Source organism: Pinus tabuliformis, chromosome J (genome assembly GCF_031772625.1).
Source record: "Pinus tabuliformis cultivar Carrire ecotype Pingquan chromosome J, CPIR1, whole genome shotgun sequence".
In the NCBI taxonomy this organism is placed as follows: domain Eukaryota; kingdom Viridiplantae; phylum Streptophyta; class Pinopsida; order Pinales; family Pinaceae; genus Pinus; species Pinus tabuliformis.
In genome coordinates this window covers 1,332,397,912-1,332,420,199 of record NC_142295.1, presented here as the reverse complement: position 1 = coordinate 1,332,420,199, position 22,288 = coordinate 1,332,397,912, and the positions used below count along the sequence as shown (strand labels likewise).

Sequence of the window (22,288 nt, the reverse complement as noted above, 5' to 3'; positions counted from 1 at the left end):
TCTGTCAGGGCTCTTTGTCTAGAGCGAAATCTATTTTTAGACTGTGTTGGACTTAAGGCAGTTTTTCTGACTGTGTCCTCTGATTCACAAATGTTATGGTCCAACTAAATGTATTTTCTCTGTTTTTTCTATGTAGCTATTTATGTTAGAAGATACATGATATCTGGTCTTAACACATCTATGGCTATTGAAATTTATTCTCACTGAAATCTGTACTTTATTTTCCATAATAGAAAAAAGTTTTTTTCTAGATAACTTTGTGGGAGAGTTAGAAACTCCGGTGAGGTTAAAGAAAGAAAAAAATATAGACTACTCGGACCTTAGATTTGAAGGAATCAAAAGAATTTGTTTTTTTATTGCCTATTCTATTCCAGCTTTTTTTTTGTGGATTAATTTGCAATAGGGAGATAATGCTTCCTTGATTAGCAAAAGTGAGTGTTGGCTTTGAAATGAGATTGACTGTGTCTAAATTTGTCTCTGTGATCCCGATTCCTATTCGGACTAATTTTTCCTCAAGGAAAGGGCACATCGAGTTAGCTAAATTTCTCCGACTTCAAAATAATAGTCAAATTATGCTATGCCCTTTTTCCACTACGACTGAAATCTTCTGGAAAGAAATTATTGGGAAAAAATTTAGGGCATTGCACACACAAGATTGGATTTCCTAAAGAACAGGTCTTATATATAGTGCTACGAAGTTCACATCCCTTGCGCAGCTGCATTATGTCCCGCCCATACAAAGTCCAAATATCTTAAAATCTTCTTAAACACAACAATAATATGATTAAAAAAATATGAAAATAGATAAGTTTGATCTTTTGGATATATGCTATATTTGAATATTCAATACAAGCCCCATATTTGAGAGACTCGATATGGTTATTTAATACAACTGGTTTAGTTGAAGCTTTCTCTTGTTAGCGAGCTTTAGGTTTTTCATTTATCGGTAAATAACACACTCTAATTTGTTATTTTTATATAATGTTGAACTCTTCGGGTCTCCGAGTTACTTGTTGGTTGCTAGGCATCAAAGGAGGCCGACCTCTGACCGACAAGTTGGGCTGACCCCCGACCTGCGTGGTTATGCGATTGGTTGAAAAGAGTGTAGGTGATACTTGTCGAGTAAACTCGATCATGTGAGCCAAAAATAATTAGAATTTGGGTTGACGGTATGGTATTCAATTTTGACAACAAAAAAATAAATCAAGAAAAGTCTTTAAGTGGAAATTACATAAGAGAAATTTTTGGCCAATCTATTTCAAACCAACCATTGTGGTTCATCACTACCAAACCAGATGAAGAGGCAGACCATAGCAAAAGCTAAATAGAAAGCAATGTAGAGACCATAATTTCAAGTAATGGTTATTTTTGAAATTATGGTCTCTATATTGCTCTTTATTTATGCCTTTGCCATGGTCTTCCTCTTCATCTGGCCTTGATGATGAACCAAACTTGTTGAAATTTCTCTTATGTGATTTCTACCGAAAGACTTTTCTTAATTTATTGTGAATAATAGAAACTTGAATTCAAAAAATAAATCGTCAATCTTAACCTCCGACGAAAGACTACTAATAAATGTGGTTTGCTATTGTCATTTCAATACAAATTTGTTTTGTTACTTACATAAAATGTAGTGATTGTTTCTGCAGAGTACCCAGGCACCAACTTTATGTTCATGTTGATGCTGCCAAACAAATAATTGTGTTTCAACCCAAATCCAGAACCTGAAAAATCCCCAAAACAGTCATTACAATAACTTGTTCTCATAAAATACTAGAGGGAGTAGTGGGGGCATTCTTAAGTCAGATTGAGCCCTCTTCCTTCGAACACAAACATAGGTGGGGTAGTCTAGTTGGATTTATTGTCAATTTTCAAACGGACTACTGAAGCCCAACCTCCGACTCCAAGTCCCCATGGTAAAACAAACGAGGTTTAGATGTCTCAAAACACACATATGGTTAAGCTTTTTGGAATCCTCCACCCAAAATACGAAACAAGCAGATCCAAGCAATTTTGTCATTTTAGGCTTAAGCTCTTTATCAACTTAGAGCATGTCAGGTTATTTCTCCATCCAACTATGTCTCTGACTGAAGTTCCGGCTACAGATAATATTTATGAGGCAGCAGTTCAATGGGTCCCACACCCACTGAGTATTCCTGGCTTAAGCCCACCATCTTCTAGGGTGAGAAGGTAATAAGTATGAGGTATGATACACGTTACTGAACAAGCTGCTATAAATCTTAGTGGTTGGGTAAACAAGCTACTCTAAATCTAATTGATCCCTCAAATTTTTACCGAAGACCTACCCACCCCTTACAGTCTAAGCTATATCTTGTTTGCAAACACCAACCATTCTTGTATAAATTCCTAAAGGAGCTCCTCCCTCTCGCCACGAAGCAGGTTGTTAGTAAGGTGACGCAGTAGGGTAGACACATGACCTATCTAAATCTCATGGGTGGTGGTAGGAAAATGTACAATGAAATATCATAAGGATCCGAGTTCACTGCTATAGGATTTGAGTTCACTGCTGCTCCTACGGGCTAATCTAGTATTGGTTAATTCCCTTGTATACATATGGTGGTGCATAAAAAGTGAGATCCTACCTGATCATGGTCATTTGTTGGGCCAAGTGGATTGGTCCCGCATAACATGATGGATGGAGAGGTCGAAGTCGTAACATGTAATTTCCACCACTACTGAGTTAATAATCTGATTTAACTTACAAAGGAAAATTTTGTTTATTGAAAAGTTGACACTGGATTTATGACAGTGAAATTGTTTGAAGTATGGAAGTGTGAATTCGGCTAAACCACGAATAGATATATATATGTTATGTCTGTTGAAATGGTTATTATACAACAAATAAAAAGAGACTGTTTATATTGCATTGAAAACTCACGGCATAATCCAAACAATTCGGTATGTCAACCATAGTAAGGGAAACCGAAAAGAGTAATAATACATTGCAGTAAACAGTAAGCAGGAATGAGTACATGCCGTTTTTGGACGGGTTTGTACTATGGTGAACCTGTAACCCTTGACTGGTTCGAAGGTGACCTTAGAACAAGGAGCAGAAACAACAATGCATGCATACCATGTTCTTATGAAATCACCATTCCAAAACAAGAACTTACATTTAATAACAGGGCCTGCTGTGCTATATAAACAACCGTTGGAAAAGTAATATTTGGGGAACACCTAAATATAAAAAAGATAGCTTAAAACAATTACAGTGTGTTCAAACAACTAAAAATCCAGGGATTACATTACATTCCTGTAATACTGATATGGGCATTTTGCCGAATTAAAACGATACTACTAATGACGATTACTCTCAATAGTTTGTAACCCGAGGTTGAGAAATTCTGCAACCAACAAAAAAGGAACAACTCCAACACTCTGTGAACAAACTGCATGAGGAGACACTGTAAAAATTTAAGTTGGCACCTCGAGCATAGAGAGCAGAGAGAAACACCGCATTAGAGGTACCCTTGACTTAACTGAAACTTTTGGAGCACAGATGGAGTTGGAAGCAGAAAACTCATCTGTATTACCCAACAAACGAAACGTTGTTAGAGGAATCTTTCTAGAGGAGAAGCAATCCCAGAATTTGCCACACAAGAGGAAAATTAATCTGTGAACCAAACCCTAGGGTAAAAAAAGAGAAGATATCTGGCTAATTGTAACTTACAATACATGTCCTCTTTAATCCAATGGAAAAGGTTAATATCAAAAAGATATCTTAAAACAATTACAGTTTGTTCGAAGAGCTAAAAATCCAGAGATTACATTACATTCCTGTAATGCTGATATGGGCATTTTTCCAAATTAAAACAATACTACTAATAACGATTACTCTCAAGGGTTTAAAACCCAAGGTTGAGAAATTGTGCAACGAGCAGAAAAGGAACAACCCTAACACTTTGTGAACAAACTGCAAGAGGAGACGAGGTAAAAATTTAAGCTGGCACCTAGAGCATAGAGAGCAGAGAGAAACACCGCATTAGAGGTACCCTTGACTTAACCAGAACTTTTGGAGCACGTGGTGGTAGGAAAATGTACAATGAAATATCATTAGTATCTGAGTTCACTGTTATAGGATCTGAGTTCACCGTTGCTCCTACGGGCTAATCTAGTATTGGTTAATTCCCTTGCATACATATGGTGGTGCGTAAGAAGTGAGATCCTGCCTGATCATGGACATTCATTGGGCCGAGTGGATTGGTCCCCTGTAACATGATGGATGGAGAGGTATTACTCTCAAGGGTTTAAAACCCAAGGTTGAGAAATTGTGCAATGAGCAGAAAAGGAACAACCCTAACACTCTGTGAACAAACTGCAAGAGGAGACGGGGTAAAAATTTAAGATGGCACCTAGAGCGTAAAGAGCAGAGAGAAACACCGCATTAGAGGTACCCTTGACTTAACCGGAACTTTTGGAGCACGTGGTGGTAGGAAAATGTACAATGAAATATCATTAGTATCTGAGTTCACTGCTATAGGATCTGAGTTCACCGCTGCTCCTACGGGCTAATCTAGTATTGGTTAATTCCCTTGCATACATATGGTGGTGCGTAAGAAGTGAGATCCTGCCTGATCATGGGCATTTGTTGGGCCGAGTGGATTGGTCCCGCGTAACATGATGCATGGAGAGGTCGAAGTCGTAACATGTAATTTCCACCTCTACTGAGTTAATAATCTGGTTTAACTTAGAGAGGAAAAATTTGTTTATTGAAAAGTTGATACTGGATATTGAAGTATGGAAGTGTGAATAGAAAATTTAATTTAGTCATTTCTGAAACTCATGACAAGGACACCTTAAAACATTTGAACGTTGATTTCGGCAAATGACTATGTTTGAATCCGTAGTAGGATGGCCAATTAGGACGTAGTATCCAATCAGAATAGCAAACAAATTAAAAAGAAAGGGGTTACTGAAACACTGTAGAAGCTATATATATATATATATCTATATATATATATATATATATATATATATATATCTATATATATATATATATATATATATATATTGTTAAAAAGGTTATTATACAACAAATAAAAAGAGACTGTTTATATTGCATTGAAAACTCATGACATAATCCAAACAATTCATATGTTAACCATAGTAACTGAAACCCAAAAGATCAATAATACATTGCAGTAAACAATAAGCAAGAACGAGTACATGCTGTTTTTGGATGGGTGCGGCAGTAAAAGAAAAATAAAGGAACACCATTACCTGTAGAATTTTTCCAGAGGAGAAGCAATCCCAGAATTTGTCTCATAGGAGGAAAATTAATCTGTGAACCAAACCTTAGGGTAAAGAAAGGAGAACATACCTGCCTAATTGTAACCAACAATAACTGCCTTATTCAATCCGATGGTAGAGGTTATTTTAATCGTCTAACAAGTAAATCAACGTCTCACAACAACACAGGTGTCATGTGAGGGCCTTCTTCTCAGAGGGAGCACCACATGTTGCAAAGGAAACACCGCAAGGCAATGGGATAAGAAACATTAGCAATTTTGTTTCTTTATTGGTGTTTCTTTTTTATCATATGTTATTCTTTAAGAAAGGTATACAATAAAATTCTCATATTGTTCCATTCTGTCACAGATATAGACATTAATTAGAGGAAATCAACTATCTATTTCAAATTATTTTCTTAGCACTAGATTCTTCCTTCCCCCTCCATTCTTGATTCTAAAGGAACCAGAAATACAAATGATCAATTTTACGGGAAAAAGGTTGGACTAACTAGATTTCCATCCTTTACAGCAGCAGTGGATGGCAACGCTGGCTTTTGCAATTTTCCCTTTCCTTATTCTTTCGAGAAGCACCAAGTTTTCCATCTACAGCCTTTAGAGCACAGAAGTGAAAGGATGCATTTTCCCTGAAACCAACGTCTTTGTTGAGTTTACTATTAGTCAAAGCAATCAGACAATTAACACAATCTGTAAATGCCGTTTTCTTTTCTCAGTTATGTCAGAAAAATAATCCCACACCTTTTTTAATGATTTTAAATGATAAAAGTTCAGAGTATTCTTGTGATCATCAAAGGTTGTTGTCCTGAACTCCATTAACATGATTCTCCAACCTGAGTTGACATTATTTACATGAGCACCCAACTCATGTCATTCCCACAAGTTTAGCATTCCCAATTGGTAATGTGGACTCATATACAGTTACAAACATCCCATCTAATGAAGTTTCAAATCCAAATGAATGGGCGGTGAGGCACCTACAGACCTTGAGAGAGCATAAAATGCACCAATGTGTTCAGCAAGTGACATTAAGGTTGCGACTATTAGTGAAACAGTTTGTGCTACATCAAAAACCAGTCAAAAGTAAGGTTCTTATCAGACATGATATGTGAAGCATTCTGCAAAAGGAAACCAGATGAATAGGTTTTGGGAGTACTACTTCTGCGCATTTACCCACCTGCTTTCTTCACAGGCTTCTGTGGCCAAAAGAACTATTGTAACTGAGGTTCAAGGGAGAATTAGAATCTATTCTTGTTTTATATTCAAGACTTTGTCAAGAGCACCCCACATATGAACGGCCAAAGCATTTATGACTCTTGACTAGATATAACGATAACATCCACTGCAATGCTTTGCACATCCTTTAGCAAATACAGCTCAACATCTCTTAAATTGTCTCATTACAAATTCCCAAACTTCAGAAACTCCAAGTGAACAATATCCCATAATGAAATGCGACGCCCAATCATGTGCTACTAAGGCAAAGCTCTAGAATGTGAAAGGGGTTTTTCCAAACTATTATGTTATGATCATTTCAATCTGATTACCAATAATCCCCACAAAAACAGATCCCAGCATTAAAAATGGTGGAAAAGGTTTGCATCCCTGACAATGATTTTCGCCCAACAATCTTGGAGATAAACTTTGTGGCATTATGGTAGTCACCACAAACAAGAAGGTTTTTGGTGATCCAGATAGGTGTCCGAGGGCAGGTACTAATAATTCCAAAAGCAACGACCAACTTTTCACTGTGGCCACACAGGATGTATTCCTTTTCCACCTCCTCTACAACATGCATTACAAAGCTTGTGCCTCATATATACCCTGCCTCTTCCATATGCAAACACAAACTCATCAATGTGGCATAAATTTTTTGAGATTGTGTATCCGATTTGTCTCCGGCAAGAAATGCATGAACCTTGTTGTTCAGTTTGATCCAACTGCATCCTGGCATCATTTTCAAGCTAATGTCTTTCATTGTTATTCTCATCTTTACTGTGTCACCCACCTGCCATCTGTAGCATAGACATTTGACAATAGAACATAATTTATAGCATCTCTGGGCTCTACCTCAAGGAGTCGTGCTGCCACATACTCTCCTAGCTCCAAGTTTTCATGGATTAAACATGCATTAAGCAAGGCTGCCCATATACCAGCACCAGGTTTTAAATGCATTTTTTTAATGAAATTTTGCGCTTCATACCTGCCTCTTCCATATGCAGACGCAAACTCATCAATGTGGCATAAATTTTTTGAGATTGTGTATCTGATCTGTCTCCAGCAAGAAATGCATGAACCTTGTTGTTGAGTTCGATCCAACTGCATCCTGGCATCCTTTTCAAGCCAATGTCTTTCATCATCATTCTCATCTTTACTGCATCATCCCACCTGCCAGCTACAGCATAGACATTTGACAATAGAACATAATTTCCAGCATCTCTGGACTCTACTTCAAGGAGTCGCATTGCCACATACTCTCCTAGCTCCAAGTTGTCATGGATTAAACATGCATTAAGCAACGCTGCCCATATACCAGCATCAGGTTCTAAATGCACTTTTTAATGACATTTTGCACTTCATATAATTTCCCGGTGCATCAAAGAATGTAAACCATGCATCCGTAGTGTTCCATCTGAGGTGTGATATGGTAAACTTGTTTCATGTATTCAAAGTATTGTAAGCCTTCATCCACTAAGCATGCATGACTACAAGAAAATAGTACTGCAACATAAGTGGCATGGTCTGGCTTCATGCCTTCCTCTTGCATTTGGTTAAAAAGTTGGAGTGCATCCTCACCATACCCATGCATACCGTAGCCTGCAGTCATTGCAGTCCATGAGACCACATTAGCTTGAGACATCTTATCAAAGACTTGACATGCTAACACTTTGCATACATGTCTATGACAGCAGTCTGAACAGAAATGTCGGAATCAAATCCATTTCTAAGTAAGTAATTTTGGATCTCTTTACCCTTTTGTAGAGCTGCCAAGTAGCAAATGTGGGGAGAATGCTCAAGATGGTAGTTGAGTTGGGTTTTACACCTACCAATTGCATCTTATGGAAATGTTTCAGGGCATCATTAGTGTACCCATTATGAAAACATGTTCTGATCATTGCATTCCACACATCCACATTTCTCTCGGGCATTTGCTCAAATATCTGGTATGCAATCTCTATTTTTCCACAGTTGGAATACAAATTTACTAGAGCACTCCTTGCATAAACATCCCACTAGAAGGCATGCCTTATTAAATAACCATGGGCTTCCTTACCCATTTGCAGAGCTCCTAAGTGGGAACATACGAGAAGAATGGTTACCACCATGTATAAGACAATTTTCAAACCTTGTTGTTGCGATTTCCGAAACAGCTCCAAGGCCTCATTGGCTTGTCCATTCTGCTCATAACCTGAAACCATGGATGTATATAATACAGAGTTTCATTCATACATTCTGTCAAACACATGCTGGGCATATTCTATGTTCCCACATTTTGAATACATGTCTATGAGAGCACTACCCAAAAAAACATCCACCTCGTAACCCTTTCTAATAATGTAATTATGGATCTCCTTGCTGGTGCCATCAATAAATTTCAATTTTCAAAATAGGGTTTCCTTGTTTTGATAAAACAATGTCTTAGATGTAATACCTGTCTATTGGATTTCTCTAGCTTTTATTCCCAAGAAATTCTATTAAAGGTTCAAAATCATTTTTTAAATTTCTATGGCACAAGAATAAATGTTTGAGCTAAAAAAAATATCACACTGAGCACAGAGCTCTTCTTTTTGTAAAAATGATAAACCCACAAAGTAAATAGATCATCCCATGTCATCAAACAATTAGCAAAATCTGTAAATGCTGTTTTCTTTTATGTCAAAAAAATAATCTCACACCTTTTTTAATGATTTTAAATTATAAAAGTTCAGAGTATTCTTGTGATCATCAAAGGTTGTTGTCCTGAACTCCATTAACATGATTCTCAAACCTAAGTTGACATTATTTACATGAGCATCCAACTCATGTCACTCCCATAAGTTTAGCATTCCCAACTGGTAATGTGGACTCATATACAGTTACAAACAACCCATCCAATAAAGTTTCAAATCCAAATGTATGGGAGGTGAGGCACCTACATACCTTGAGAGAGCATAAAATGCTCAAATGTGTTCAGCAAGTGACATTAAGGTTGCAGCTATCAGTGAAAAATTTTGTGCAGCATCCAAAACCAGTCAAACATAAGCTTCCTATCAGACATGATATGTGAAGCATACTGCAAAAAGAAAACAAGATCAATAGGTTTTGGAAGTACTACTTCTGCACATTTACCCACCTGCTTTCTTCACAGACTTTGCTGGCCAAAAGAACTATTGCAACTGAGGTTCAAGAGAGAATGAGAGTCTATTCTTGTTTTATATTCAAGACTTTGTCAAGAGCACCCCACATATGAACAACCAAAGCATTTATGATTCTTGACTAGATATAACGATAACATCCACTGCAATGCTTTGCACATCCTTTAGCAAATACAACTCAACATCTCTTAAACTGTCCCCACAAGAACAGATCCCAGCATTAAAATGGTGGAAACGGTTTGCATCCCTGACAATTATTTTCGCCCAACAATCTTGGAGATAAACTTTGTGGCATTATGGCAGTCACCACAAACACGAAGGTTTTTGGTGATCCAGATAGGTGTCCGAGGGCAGGTACTAATAATTCCAAAAGCAACGGCCAACTTTTCACTGTGGCCACACAGGATGTATTCCTTTTCCTCCTCCTCTACAACATGCATTACAAAGCTTGTGCCTCGTATATACCCTGCCTCTTCCATATGCAAACGCAAACTCATCAATGTGGCATAAATTTTTTGAGATTGTGTATCTGATCTGTCTCTGGCAAGAAATGCATGAACCTTGTTGTTGAGTTCGATCCAACTGCATCCTGGCATCGTTTTCAAGCTAATGTCTTTCATTGTTATTCTCATCTTTACTGCGTCATCCACCTGCCAGCTGTAGCATAAACATTTGACAATAGAACATAATTTCTAGCATCTCTGGGCTCTACTTCAAGGAGTCGTGCTGCCACATACTCTCCTAGCTCCATGTTGTCATGGATTAAACATGCATTAAGCAAGGTTGCCCATATACCAGCACCAGGTTTTAAATGCATATTTTTTAATGAAATTTTGCGCTTCATACCTGCCTCTTCCATATGCAGACGCAAACTCATCAATGTGACATAAAATTTTTGAGATTGTGTATCTGATCTGTCTCCAGCAAGAAATGCATGAACCTTGTTGTTGAGTTCGATCCAACTACATCCTGGCATCCTTTTCAAGCCAATGTCTTTCATCATCATTCTCATCTTTACTGCATCATCCCACCTGCCAGCTGCAGCATAGACATTTGACAATAGAACATAATTTCCAGCATCTCTGGGCTCTACTTCAAGGAGTTGCACTGCCACATACTCTCTTAGCTCCAAGTTGTCATGGATTAAACGTGCATTAAGCAAGGCTGCTCATATACCAGCATCAGGTTCTAAATGCACTTTTTAATGAAATTTTGCACTTCATATAATTTCCCGGTGCCTCAAAGAATGAAAACCATGCATCCGTAGTGTTCCATCTGAGGTGTGATATGGTAAACTTGTTTCATGTATTCAAAGTATTGCAAGCCTTCATCCACTAAGCATGCATGACTACAAGAAAATAGTACTGCAACATAAGTGGCATGGTCTGGCTTCATGCCTTCCTCTTGCATTCGGTTAAAAAGTTGGAGAGCATCCTCACCATACCCATGCATACCATAGCCTGCAATCATTACAGTCCATGAGACCACATTATCTTGAGACATCTTATCAAAGATTTGACATGGTAACACTTTGCATACATGTCTATGACAGCAGTCTGAACAGAAATGTCAGAATCAAATCCATTTCTAAGTATGTAATTTTGGATCTCTTTACCCTTTTGTAGAGCTGCCAAGTAGCAAATGCGGGGAGAACGCTCAAGATGGTAGTTGAGTTGGGTTTTACACCTGCCAATTGCATCTTATGGAGATGTTTCAGGGCATCATTAGTGTACCCATTATGAAAACATGCTCTGATCATTGCATTCCACAAATCCACATTTCTCTCGGGCATTTGCTCAAATATCCGGTATGCAATCTCTGTTTTTCCACAGTTGGAATACATATTTACTAGAGCACTCCCTGCATAAACATCCCACTGGAAGGCGTGCCTTATTAAATAACCATGGGCTTCCTTACCCATTTGCAGAGCTGCTAAGATGGAGCATACGAGAAGAATGGTTACCACCATGTATAACACAATTTTCAAACCTCGTTGTTGCGGTTTCCGAAACAGCTCCAAGGCCTCATTGGCTTGTCCATTTTGCTCATAACCTGAAACCATGGATGTATATAATACAGAGTTTCCTTCATACATTCTATCAACACATGCTGGGCATATTATATGTTCCCACATTTTGAATACATGTCTATGAGAGCACTACCCAAAAAAAACATCCACCTCATAACCCTTTCTAATAATGTAATTATGGATCTCCTTGCTGGTGCCATCAATAAATTTCAATTTTCAAAATAGGGTTTCCTTGTTTTGATAAAACAATGTCTTAGATGTAATACCTATCTATTGGATTTCTCTAGCTTTTATTCTCAAGAAATTCTATTAAAGGTTCAAAATCATTTTTTAATTTCTATGGTACAAAAATAAATGTTTGAACTAAAAAAAATATCGCACTCAGCACAGAGCTCTTCTTTTTGTAAACATGATAAACCCACAAAGTAAATAGATCATCCCATGTCATCAAACAATTAGCAAAATCTGTAAATGCAGTTTTCTTTTCTCAGTTATGTCAAAAAAATAATCTCACACCTTTTTTAATGATTTTAAATGATAAAAGTTCAGAGTATTCTTGTGATCATCAAAGGTTGTTGTCCTGAACTCCATTAACATGATTCTCCAACCTGAGTTGACATTATTTACATGAGCATCCAACTCATGTCACTCCCATAAGTTTAGCATTCTCAACTGATAATGTGGACTCATATACAGTTACAAACAACCCATCCAATAAAGTTTCAAATCCAAATGTATGGGAGGTGAGGCACCTACATACCTTGAGAGAGCATAAAATGCTCCAATGTGTACAACAAGTGACATTGAGGTTGCAGCTATCAGTGAAAAAGTTTGTGCTGCATCCAAAACCAGTCAAACGTAATCTTCTTATCAGACATGATATGTGAAGCATACTGCAAAAAGAAAACAAGATCAATAGGTTTTGGAAGTACTACTTCTGCGCATTTACCCACCTGCTTTCTTCACAGACTTTACTGGCCAAAAGAACTATTGCAACTGAGGTTCAAGAGAGAATGAGAATCTATTCTTGTTTTATATTCAAGACTTTGTCAAGAGCACCCCACATATGAACAGCCAAAGCATTTATGATTCTTGACTAGATATAACGAGAACATCCACTGCAATGCTTTGCACATCCTTTAGCAAATACAGCTCAACATCTCTTAAACTGTCTCATTACAAATTCCCAAACTTTAGAAACTCCAAGTGAACACTACCCCATAATGAAATGTGACACCAAGTCATGTGCTACTAAGGAAAAGCTCTAGAATGTGAAAGGAGTTTTTCCAAACTAATGTGTTAAGATCATTTCAATCTGATTACCAATAATCCCCACAAGAATAGATCCCAACATTAAAATGGTGGAAACAGTTTGCATCCCTATTTCTCACCCAATAATCTTGGAGATAAACTTTGTGGCATTATGGTAGTCACGACAAACACAAAGGTTTTTGGTGATCCGGATAGGTGTCCCAGGGCAGGTACTAATAATTCCAAAATCAACAGCCAACTTTTCACTGTGGCCACACAGGATGTAATCCTTTTCCTCCTCCTCTACATCATGCATTACAAAGCTTGTGCCTGGTATATACCCTGCCTCTTCCATATGCACACACAGACTCATCAATGTGGCATAAATTTTTTGAGATTGTGTATCTGATTTGTCTCCAGCAAGAAATGCATGAAACTTGTTGTTGAGTTCGATCCAACTGCATGCTGGAATCCTTTTCAAGCCAATGTCTTCCATCATCATTATCATCTTTACTGCATCATCCCACCTGCCAGCTGCAGCATAGAAATTTGACAATAGAACATAATTTCCAGCATCTCTAGGCTCTACTTCAAGGAGTCGCACTGCCACATACTCTCCTAGCTCCAAGTTGTCATAGATAAAACGTGCATTAAGCAAGGCTGCCCATATACCAGCATCAGATTCTAAATGCACTTATTAAATAACCATGGGCTTCCTTACCCATTTGCAGAGTTGCTAAGTGGGAGCATACGAGAAGAATGGTTACCACCATGTATAAGACAATTTTCAAACCTCGTTGTTGCGATTTCCGAAACAGCTCCAAGGCCTCATTGGCTTGTCCATTCTGCTCATAACCTGAAATGATGGATGTATATAATACAGAGTTTCATTCATACATTCTGTCAAACAAATGTTGGGCATATTCTATCATCCCACCTCCCAGCTGCAGCATAGACATTGACAATAGAACATAATTTCCAACATCTCTTGGCTCTACTTCACGGAGTTGCGTTGCCACATACTCTCCTAGCTCCAAGCTGTCATGGATTAAACATGCATTAAGCAAATACAACTCAACAATATCTTAAATTGTCTCATTACAAATTCCCAAACTTCAGAAACTCCATCCTGAGCTTCACATCGCAGCCCTTGGCTTGAAAGAGGGATTCTAGCCTCGAAGCGTTATACTTCTAGCAGAAGGGAGCAGAATGGAACCACCTCCAAAGGCATTGCCAGGCCGCTGCCACTGAGGCCACTGATGAGCTTCAATGAATCAACGATGACCATGACCTTAGCGGAGGCATCCTCCACCATTTCTCGCGGAGCAATGCGCCACCGCGGCCCTGGGCGATATTGAGCTCTAGGTCGACTTCGTCAGGGCCATCGATGGCAAGATCAATGTGGGGGTGATCATCAAACTCCTAGATTGGGATGCCTAGAGACTCGACCTGCTCAGCAAGACTTGAAGCAGCGGGAAAAACGTTGGGGGAAGAACCCAAGAAACTAACCTAAACTAATTATTCATCATCCAATGGTCTAGAACTTTTCAATCATCTAACATCTTATCTAATGGTTTAGAGAAGTACACGGTGGCAATTAGGGGAGTTGATTTCTGAGGAAACGCCTTACGGCGTAAAGATCATTTCAATCCGATTACCAATTGTTAGGGTCCCACCCTAACCCCCTTATTTATGTCATGGGATCACGTCATAGTCAAGAGTCAATAAAGCCCATATCAATATTTGTAAATGGTTAACTCGCAATTAATGACGGGACCACAGTTAGTTGCAAATGGGCGGTAGTATTAGATAGATGGTAAATGGGCGGTAGTATTAGATAGATGGTATTAATAAAACCCACGATATTGGCCCGTGGTATTGCATGTATGAGTCATATATAAAGGATAGAGACTCCCTGCGAGGAGCATCGTGTCTTGTTTTGTAATCGAGCTCTGCTCTATTGGAGGTTGCCCCCTCGAAGAGGCTTGTGAACATTTCTCTCTGAATAATAAAATCATTGCTATTATGTGTTCTGGGTATATTTTCTTCGCATATTCTGTGTTCTCGATATCTTTTCTTCGCTTGGGTATTGCTTTGCAGGTTAAGAGCATAACAAGTGGTATCAGAGCACTTTCCAGGGCTCGGTGGGATCTCCAAATTTTAGCAAAATTTTTTTTTTGGCTAGAGACGTGTTCCGACATCTTTAAACCACGGGATCTGTCGTTAAGCGCATAAACCTACGGATTTGGGGAGGCATGCACGCAGGAAATACAAGAGGTGGTCACGTCTGTTGGACTCCCTTGTAACCCCTGTGGGTACCCCTTCGAGTAGTAGCGCATTAGATAGAACCGCGCACGGACTGTCTTCCACGTACCCTCTGGGTATATAGGAAGCCCCCTAGCTCCCTTGAAACCTCGCCATAGATAAACCTTCAGCCGTCTTGTGGCTACAGTACACCGAGAACAGCACTCGGAGAGATTACTCGCCCGTACGATAGGGTAGTCGGGTTGTACAGCTAAGGGTACGGTCGATCCTCCTTAGTTAGAGGCCTGAAACATTGGGCCGAGTACTACTGTCAGACCCTTATGTATATTGCGATCTGTAGCACCTGACACTCCCCAAGACCATAGTTCCCTTTCTATCGGGGGATCACACATCATCTATTCCAGATCAGCAGCAACAGTTGTTCCACCATTCAGATCTCTCAGATCCACCAGATCGGATATTCCAGATCAGCAGCAGCAGTTGTTCCACCATTCAGATCTCTCAGATCCACCAGATCGGAGTAGTTGTGAAGGGTTCCTGTACCTGGATATAATTTTCGGAGGACTTTTGGCAGCATTGACATTTTGAGGATTTGGCGACTGCAGTATTGATCAGGAAGGAGTAAAAGTCTGAGATCTTCCGGGGCGCTTATTGGTGACCTAGCCCATCAGTATCAGGACGACGAGCTGAGCAAGGTGGTACCATTCAATTTCTTAGTAAAAATTTTTAGGCGGTCCCAATTTTTCATCAGGTTGGTGTATGGTAGAAACTCGCGCTCAAGCGATGGCCAATGAAAGGATCGAAAAAATTGAAAACCATGTGCACTCCCTCCAAACTGCGGTGCACAAGATCGAACTTGAGCTTCAAGGAATGAGTAACCACATAGAACTTGAGCTTAAAGGAATAAGTAACCAGTTACAGGAGGCATTCCCAAAGGGCAAGAAGCCAGCCCACGAGGAGGCGTATAATGGCCATGAATACCATGAGGGTGAGTCTAGCCACTCTCCTCACGTTTGGCACTCCCATCCACCACCCAGTCAACGACCTCCCAAGTTGGATATGCAGAAATTTGACGGTTCTCACACGTCCGCATGGCTAGCACAAATGGAGCAGTATTTCCAATTGAATCATATCACAGATGAGGGGACTAAGCTTATGGTGGGCACCATGTACTTGGACAATGAACGATGGCAATGGAAGGAATGGCATCAGTGTTGCAATGGACATTTTCAGAATTGGGCCCAATTTGCCAAAACTCTTCACAGTCGCTTTGAACAGGAAGACTCTTTTTTGGGGCGTCTCACTAAGCTCCGACAGACGGGTACAGTGGAGGAATATATTACTGCTTTTGAAGCCTTAGCCTTCCGCACTAAGGGTCTCACAGATGAGTTCTACATGGAATGCTTTATCAGCGGTCTTAAAGAAGCCATCAAAGCTCAGGTTCTACTCCACCACCCTCCCACATGGACAGAGGCTTGCCAGGTAGCCTGTAAGGTGGAACGTGCATTAACAGCCCAATCCAGCCGCCCCAACTTCCCCGCTAAAGGTCGTCCCTCACAGGCTCCCAATATGACTCAGACACTTAAGATTCAAAAGGTGTCACCTGCGGAAATGGATGAAAGAAGGAAGCAAGGACTATGTTACTACTGTGATGAAAAATATTCCCCAGGTCATAAATGCAAAGAGCACAAGTTTTTTCAAATAGATGCCACTGACTACAGCTCCACCGAGGAAGATCCACCACTTGAGGAACCGGAGGCGATCGAAGAAGATAACCAACAGGAGATTGTATCTGATGAACCAATTATTTCGCTAAATGCATTGGCAGGAATTTCTTCCCCGCAAACTCTCAAAATCAGGGGTTTTCTTAAACATCGCCCAGTAGTAGTCTTGATTGATAGTGGAAGTACCCATAATTTCATCCACCAAAAGATCGCTGAAGCAGCACATTGTTTCGTCCGGGCAGTTTCTAACTTCCAAGTCCATATTGCAGATGGGGGCACAATGAAATGTGAAGGTCACTGTGAAAATGTCAAAATTCAAATGGGGGATTATCAATTGAAAACCCACATGTTTGCAATACACATGGGGGGTTGCGACATTGTCCTTGGCGCGGAATGGCTCCGCACTCTTGGGCCAATCACAATGGATTTCCAGGAGTTATATATGAGTTTTAAGCAGAACAACTCCACACATACCCTCCGTGGACTACAGGCGGGAGCCCCCTCTATCATCAGCTCGCATAGGATGAAAAAATTGTTAAAAAAGGACCATCATGGAGTGGTAGCTCAATTTAATGCCATCCAGGTAGTAGACACCATGTCTCAGCCAATTCATCCTGAGATGAAACAGATTTTAAATAAACATCGGACGGTCTTTGACAAGCCTCATGAGCTTCCACCCTCGCGAGGGGAACATGATCATAGCATCACATTGGTTCTAGGGGCCCAACCCCCAAATGTGCGGCCATACAGATATCCATTCACCCAAAAGAATGAAATAGAAAAAATCATCAAGGAATTGTTGGAAGCAGGTGTCATTCGTCCCAGCATTAGTCCTTATTCATCTCCAGTGGTCATGGTCCTCAAGAAAGATGGGGAGTGGCGGATGTGTCCAGACTTCAGGACCCTCAATAAGTTAACAGTCAAAGATAAATTTCCCATCCCAGTGGTTGACGATTTGCTAGACGAACTCAATGGGGCTCAATTCTTCACTAAGTTGGATCTTCGCTCAGGCTACCACCAAATTCACATGAAGGAAGTCGACATTCCCAAAACAACTTTCAGAACTCATGAAGGCCATTATGAGTTCCTGGTCATGCCATTTGGTCTCTGTAATGCCCCCTCTACTTTTCAGAGCCTTATGAATCACCTCCTCAAACCATATCTCAGAAAATTTGTCCTTGTCTTCTTTGATGACATCCTCATCTATAGTGGCACTTGGGCGGCACATCTTCAGCATGTAGATCTACTCTTGCAACTGCTCCGCACGCATAAATTATTTGTCAAGATGTCTAAGTGTTCGTTTGGCATGGAAGAAGTTGAGTATTTGGGCCACATTGTGGGGCGTGAAGGTGTCAAGGTGGACCCAAAAAAGATCTAGGCAATGCAAGAATGGCCTCAACCTAAGACCTTGAAAAGCTTGAGAGGATTTTTTGGTCTCACAGGCTATTATCGTAAATTTGTCCGCAACTATGGCCGCATAGCGAAGCCCCTAACGCAACTCCTAAAGAAAAATTCCTTCTTCTGGAACGAAGAAGCACAACAAGCATTTACAGCTCTCAAAACAGCCATGTGTTCCACTCCTGTCTTAGCACTACCGGACTTCACCAAATCATTTGTCATTGAATTTGATGCTTCGAGAACAGGTATTGGAGCGGTCTTAATGCAGGAAGGGCGACCATTGGCCTTCACCAGCCAACAACTAAGTGGGAGGAATCTGGGCCAATCTACCTACGAGAAGGAAATGATGGCCATCTTACATGCAGTCGAGACCTGGCGACCTTACTTGTTGGGGCGACGTTTCCAAATCCGCACAGATCATCACAGTCTTAAATATTTTTTGGAGCAACACCTATCTTCCCCACAACAAAATAAATGGTTAGCCAAAATGCTGGGATATGATTATGAGATCATTTACAAGAAAGGGAAAGACAACAGGGTAGCAGATGCATTGTCGCGCCAATTTGAGGAGGAAAGTACTATGCTCGCAATTTCCCTCCCCATTCCAGACTGGATTGAAGAGGCTCGCAGGGAATGGTTTTCACATCCCGGGCTCTCCCAACTCATTTCTCAATTGCAGGTAGATCCTAATTCCAGCAAGGGCTACTCGTGGCAGAATGATATTCTTCGCTACAAGGACAGAGTCGTAATATCACCAACATCCACCCTCAAAAGTCGCATTTTGGCAGAATTGCACTCATCTCCCATTGCAGGACATTCGGGCTTTCAGAAGACATATGCTCGCACTAGAAGATCATTTTTTTGGGCCGGCATGAAACCGGACATCCTTACTTTAGTAGCAGAATGTGACGTCTGTCAACGCCACAAAGGGGAAACCATCAACACACCAGGCACATTACAACCATTGCCCATTCCGACGTTAATTTGGACGGAGGTCTCCATGGATTTCATTACAGGTCTTCCAAATTCTGGGAACAAGTCAGTCATCATGGTGGTTGTGGACCGACTGTCGAAGTATGCTCATTTCTGTGCCCTACCCCAACCATTCACACCCACTTTGGTTGCTCAAACTTTCATGGATCAGATCTTCAAATTGCATGGCATGCCCACTTCTATTGTGTCCGACCGCGACCCAATCTTCACCAGTAATTTTTGGCAGGAGCTCTTCAGAATACAAGGCACTCAACTCAAACTCAGTACTTCATATCATCCGCAAACAGATGGTCAAACCGAAGCCGTCAACAAATGTCTAGAAACCTACCTTAGGTGTTTCACTTCAGAAAAACAACACCTTTGGGTACAGTGGTTACCTCTGGCGGAATGGTGGTATAACACCAACTATCATGCCACCACCAAAATGACTCCCTATGAAGCAGTCTATGGACAACTTTTGCCTTCCCCTACTTCTTATCTCACGGGGTGCTCCAAAGTACAAGCCGTGGATCAACTCCTACAACACCGCGCAACCATGCTTGCCCATCTGCGCGAGAATCTTCATCAAGCTCAGAACCGTATGAAGCAACAGGCTGACCAACATCGCTCAGAGCGCCAATTTCAAGAAGGGGATCAGGTCTTTTTGAGGATGCAACCATATAAGCAAACATCACTCAAAAACAAGGGTTGTCAAAAGCTCTCTCCAAAATTCTATGGACCATACCAAGTACTTCAGCGCATTGGAGAAGTGGCTTACAAGTTGGCTTTGCCACCTACAGCAAAAATCCACCCAATTTTCCATGTATCGTGCCTCAAGAAAGTGATTGGGAACAATTGCCGAGTTCAAACCAGTCTACCTGAATTGGACGAAGAAGGGTCAATCTGGCTTCAACCTGAATAGGTTCTAGACACACGAGACAAGCACCTGCGCAGCCGCATGCTTAAGGAGGTCCTCGTCAAATGGAAAGACACCTCTCTGGAAGATGCAACTTGGGAACTAGCCACTATTCTTCAGCAGTTTCCGCAGCTTCAGCCTTGAGGACAAGGCTAGTCTTAAGGGGGAGGGCATGTTAGGGTCCCACCCTAACCCCCTTATTTATGTCATGGGATCACGTCATAGTCAAGAGTCAATAAAGCTCATATTAATATTTGTAAGTGGTTAACTCGCAATTAATGACGGGACCACAGTTAGTTGTAAATGGGCGGTAGTATTAGATAGATGGTAATGGGCGGTAGTATTAGATAGATGGTATTAATAAAACCCACGATATTGGCCCGTGGTATTGCATGTATGATTCATATATAAAGGATAGAGATTCCCTGCGAGGAGCATCGTGTCTTGTTTTGTAATCGAGCTCTGCTCTATTGTAGGTTGCCCCCTCGAAGAGGCCTGTGAACATTTCTCTCTGAATAATAAAATCATTGCTATTCTGTGTTCTGGGTATATTTTCTTCGCATATTCTGTGTTCTCGGTATCTTTTCTTCGCTTGGGTATTGCTTTGCAGGTTAAGAGCATAACACCAATAATCCCCACAAGAACAGATCCCAACATTAAAATGGTGGAAACGGTTTGCATCCCTATTTCTCACCCAATAATCTTGGAGATAAACTTTGTGGCATTATGGTACTCACGACAAACACAAAGGTTTTTGGTGATCCGGATAGGTGTCCCAGGGCAGGTACTAATAATTCCAAAATCAACAGCCAACTTTTCACTATGGCCACACAGGATGTAATCCTTTTCCTCCTCCTCTACATCATGCATTATAAAGCTTGTGCCTGATATATACCCTGCCTCTTCCATATGCACACACAGACTCATCAATGTGGCATAAATTTTTTGAGATTGTGTATCTGATTTGTCTCCAGCAAGAAATGCATGAACCTTGTTGTTGAGTTCGATCCAACTGCATCCTGGCATCCTTTTCAAGCCAATGTCTTTCATCATCATTATCATCTTTACTGCATCATCCCACTTGCCAGCTGCAACATAGACATTTGACAATAGAACATAATTTCCAGCATCTCTGGGCTCTACTTCAAGGAGTCGCACTGCCACATACTCTCCTAGCTCCAAGTTGTCATGGATAAAACGTGCATTAAGCAAGGCTGCCCATATACCAACATCAGGTTCTAAATGCACTTATTAAATAACCATGGGCTTCCTTACCCATTTGTAGAGTTGCTAAGTGGGAGCATACGAGAAGAATGGTTACCACCATGTATAAGACAATTTTCAAACCTCGTTGTTGCGATTTCCGAAACAGCTCCAAGGCCTCATTGGCTTATCCATTCTGCTCATAACCTGAAATGATGGATGTATATAATACAGAGTTTCATTCATACATTCTGTCAAACAAATGTTGGGCATATTCTATCATCCCACCTCCCAGCTGCAACATAGACATTGACAATAGAACATAATTTCCAGCATCTCTTGGCTCTACTTCACGGAGTTGCGCTGCCACATACTCTCCTAGCTCCAAGCTGTCATGGATTAAACATGCATTAAGCAAATACAACTCAACAATCTCTTAAATTGTCTCATTACAAATTCCCAAACTTCAGAAACTCCATCCTGAGCTTCACATCGCAGCCCTCGGCCTGAAAGAGGGATTCTAGCCTCGAAGCGTTGTACTTCCAGCAGAAGGGAGCAGAATGGCACCACCTCCACAGGCATTGCCAGGCCGCTGCCACCGAGGCCACTGATGAGCTTCAATGAATCAACGATGACCACGACCTTAGCGGAGGCATCCTCCACCATTTCTCGCGGAGCAACGCGCCACCGCGGCCCTGGGCGATATTGAGCTCTGGGTCGACTTCGTCAGGGCCATCGATGGCAAGATCAATGTGGGGGTGATCATCAAACTCCTAGATTGGGATGCCCAGAGACTCGACCTGCTCAGCAAGACTTGAAGCAGTAGGAAAAACGGTGGGGGAAGAACCCAAGAAACTAACCTAAACTAATTATTCATCATCCAACGGTCTAGAACTTTTCAATCGTCT

At 40.7% G+C, this 22,288-nt stretch overlaps 2 protein-coding genes across 2 annotated transcripts; both read right to left on the bottom strand.

The window, feature by feature from the left end:
* Positions 1-9,654: 9,654 nt before the first annotated feature.
* LOC149232266 (pentatricopeptide repeat-containing protein At2g03880, mitochondrial-like) lies at positions 9,655-11,868 on the bottom strand. Its single transcript, XM_089376452.1, has 2 exons — positions 11,238-11,868; positions 9,655-11,082 (listed from the first exon to the last, which is right to left on the bottom strand). Exons 1-2 carry the CDS (start codon positions 11,754-11,756, stop codon positions 11,014-11,016), a joined length of 588 nt encoding a protein of 195 aa, XP_089232578.1. The 5' UTR covers positions 11,757-11,868; the 3' UTR covers positions 9,655-11,013.
* Positions 11,869-13,038: 1,170 nt separating this feature from the next.
* LOC149232265 (uncharacterized) lies at positions 13,039-22,046 on the bottom strand. The gene is made up of 6 exons (XM_089381866.1): positions 21,834-22,046; positions 21,669-21,675; positions 20,872-21,391; positions 13,840-13,940; positions 13,696-13,758; positions 13,039-13,562 (listed from the first exon to the last, which is right to left on the bottom strand). Exons 1-6 carry the CDS (start codon positions 22,044-22,046, stop codon positions 13,039-13,041), a joined length of 1,428 nt encoding a protein of 475 aa, XP_089237992.1.
* Positions 22,047-22,288: the final 242 nt, after the last annotated feature.

What these genes read in the sequence shown, in the direction of transcription:
- LOC149232266 (XM_089376452.1), bottom strand. Translation starts at nt 11,756, where the DNA reads ATGTGGGAACATATAATATGCCCAGCATGTGTTGATAGAATGTATGAA. An exon ending in CTTGGCAGCTCTACAAAAGG is followed by an intron (nt 11,083 to 11,237) that starts GTAAAGAGATCC and finishes TAATGATTGCAG; the next exon opens with GCTATGGTATGCATGGGTAT.
- LOC149232265 (XM_089381866.1), bottom strand. Translation starts at nt 22,046, where the DNA reads ATGGTGGAGGATGCCTCCGCTAAGGTCGTGGTCATCGTTGATTCATTG. An exon ending in TTTATCTCCAAGATTATTGG is followed by an intron (nt 13,941 to 20,871) that starts GTGAGAAATAGG and finishes AATCCATGACAG; the next exon opens with CTTGGAGCTAGGAGAGTATG. An exon ending in GTCTATGCTGCAGCTGGGAG is followed by an intron (nt 13,759 to 13,839) that starts GTGGGATGATAG and finishes CCATCATTTCAG; the next exon opens with GTTATGAGCAGAATGGACAA.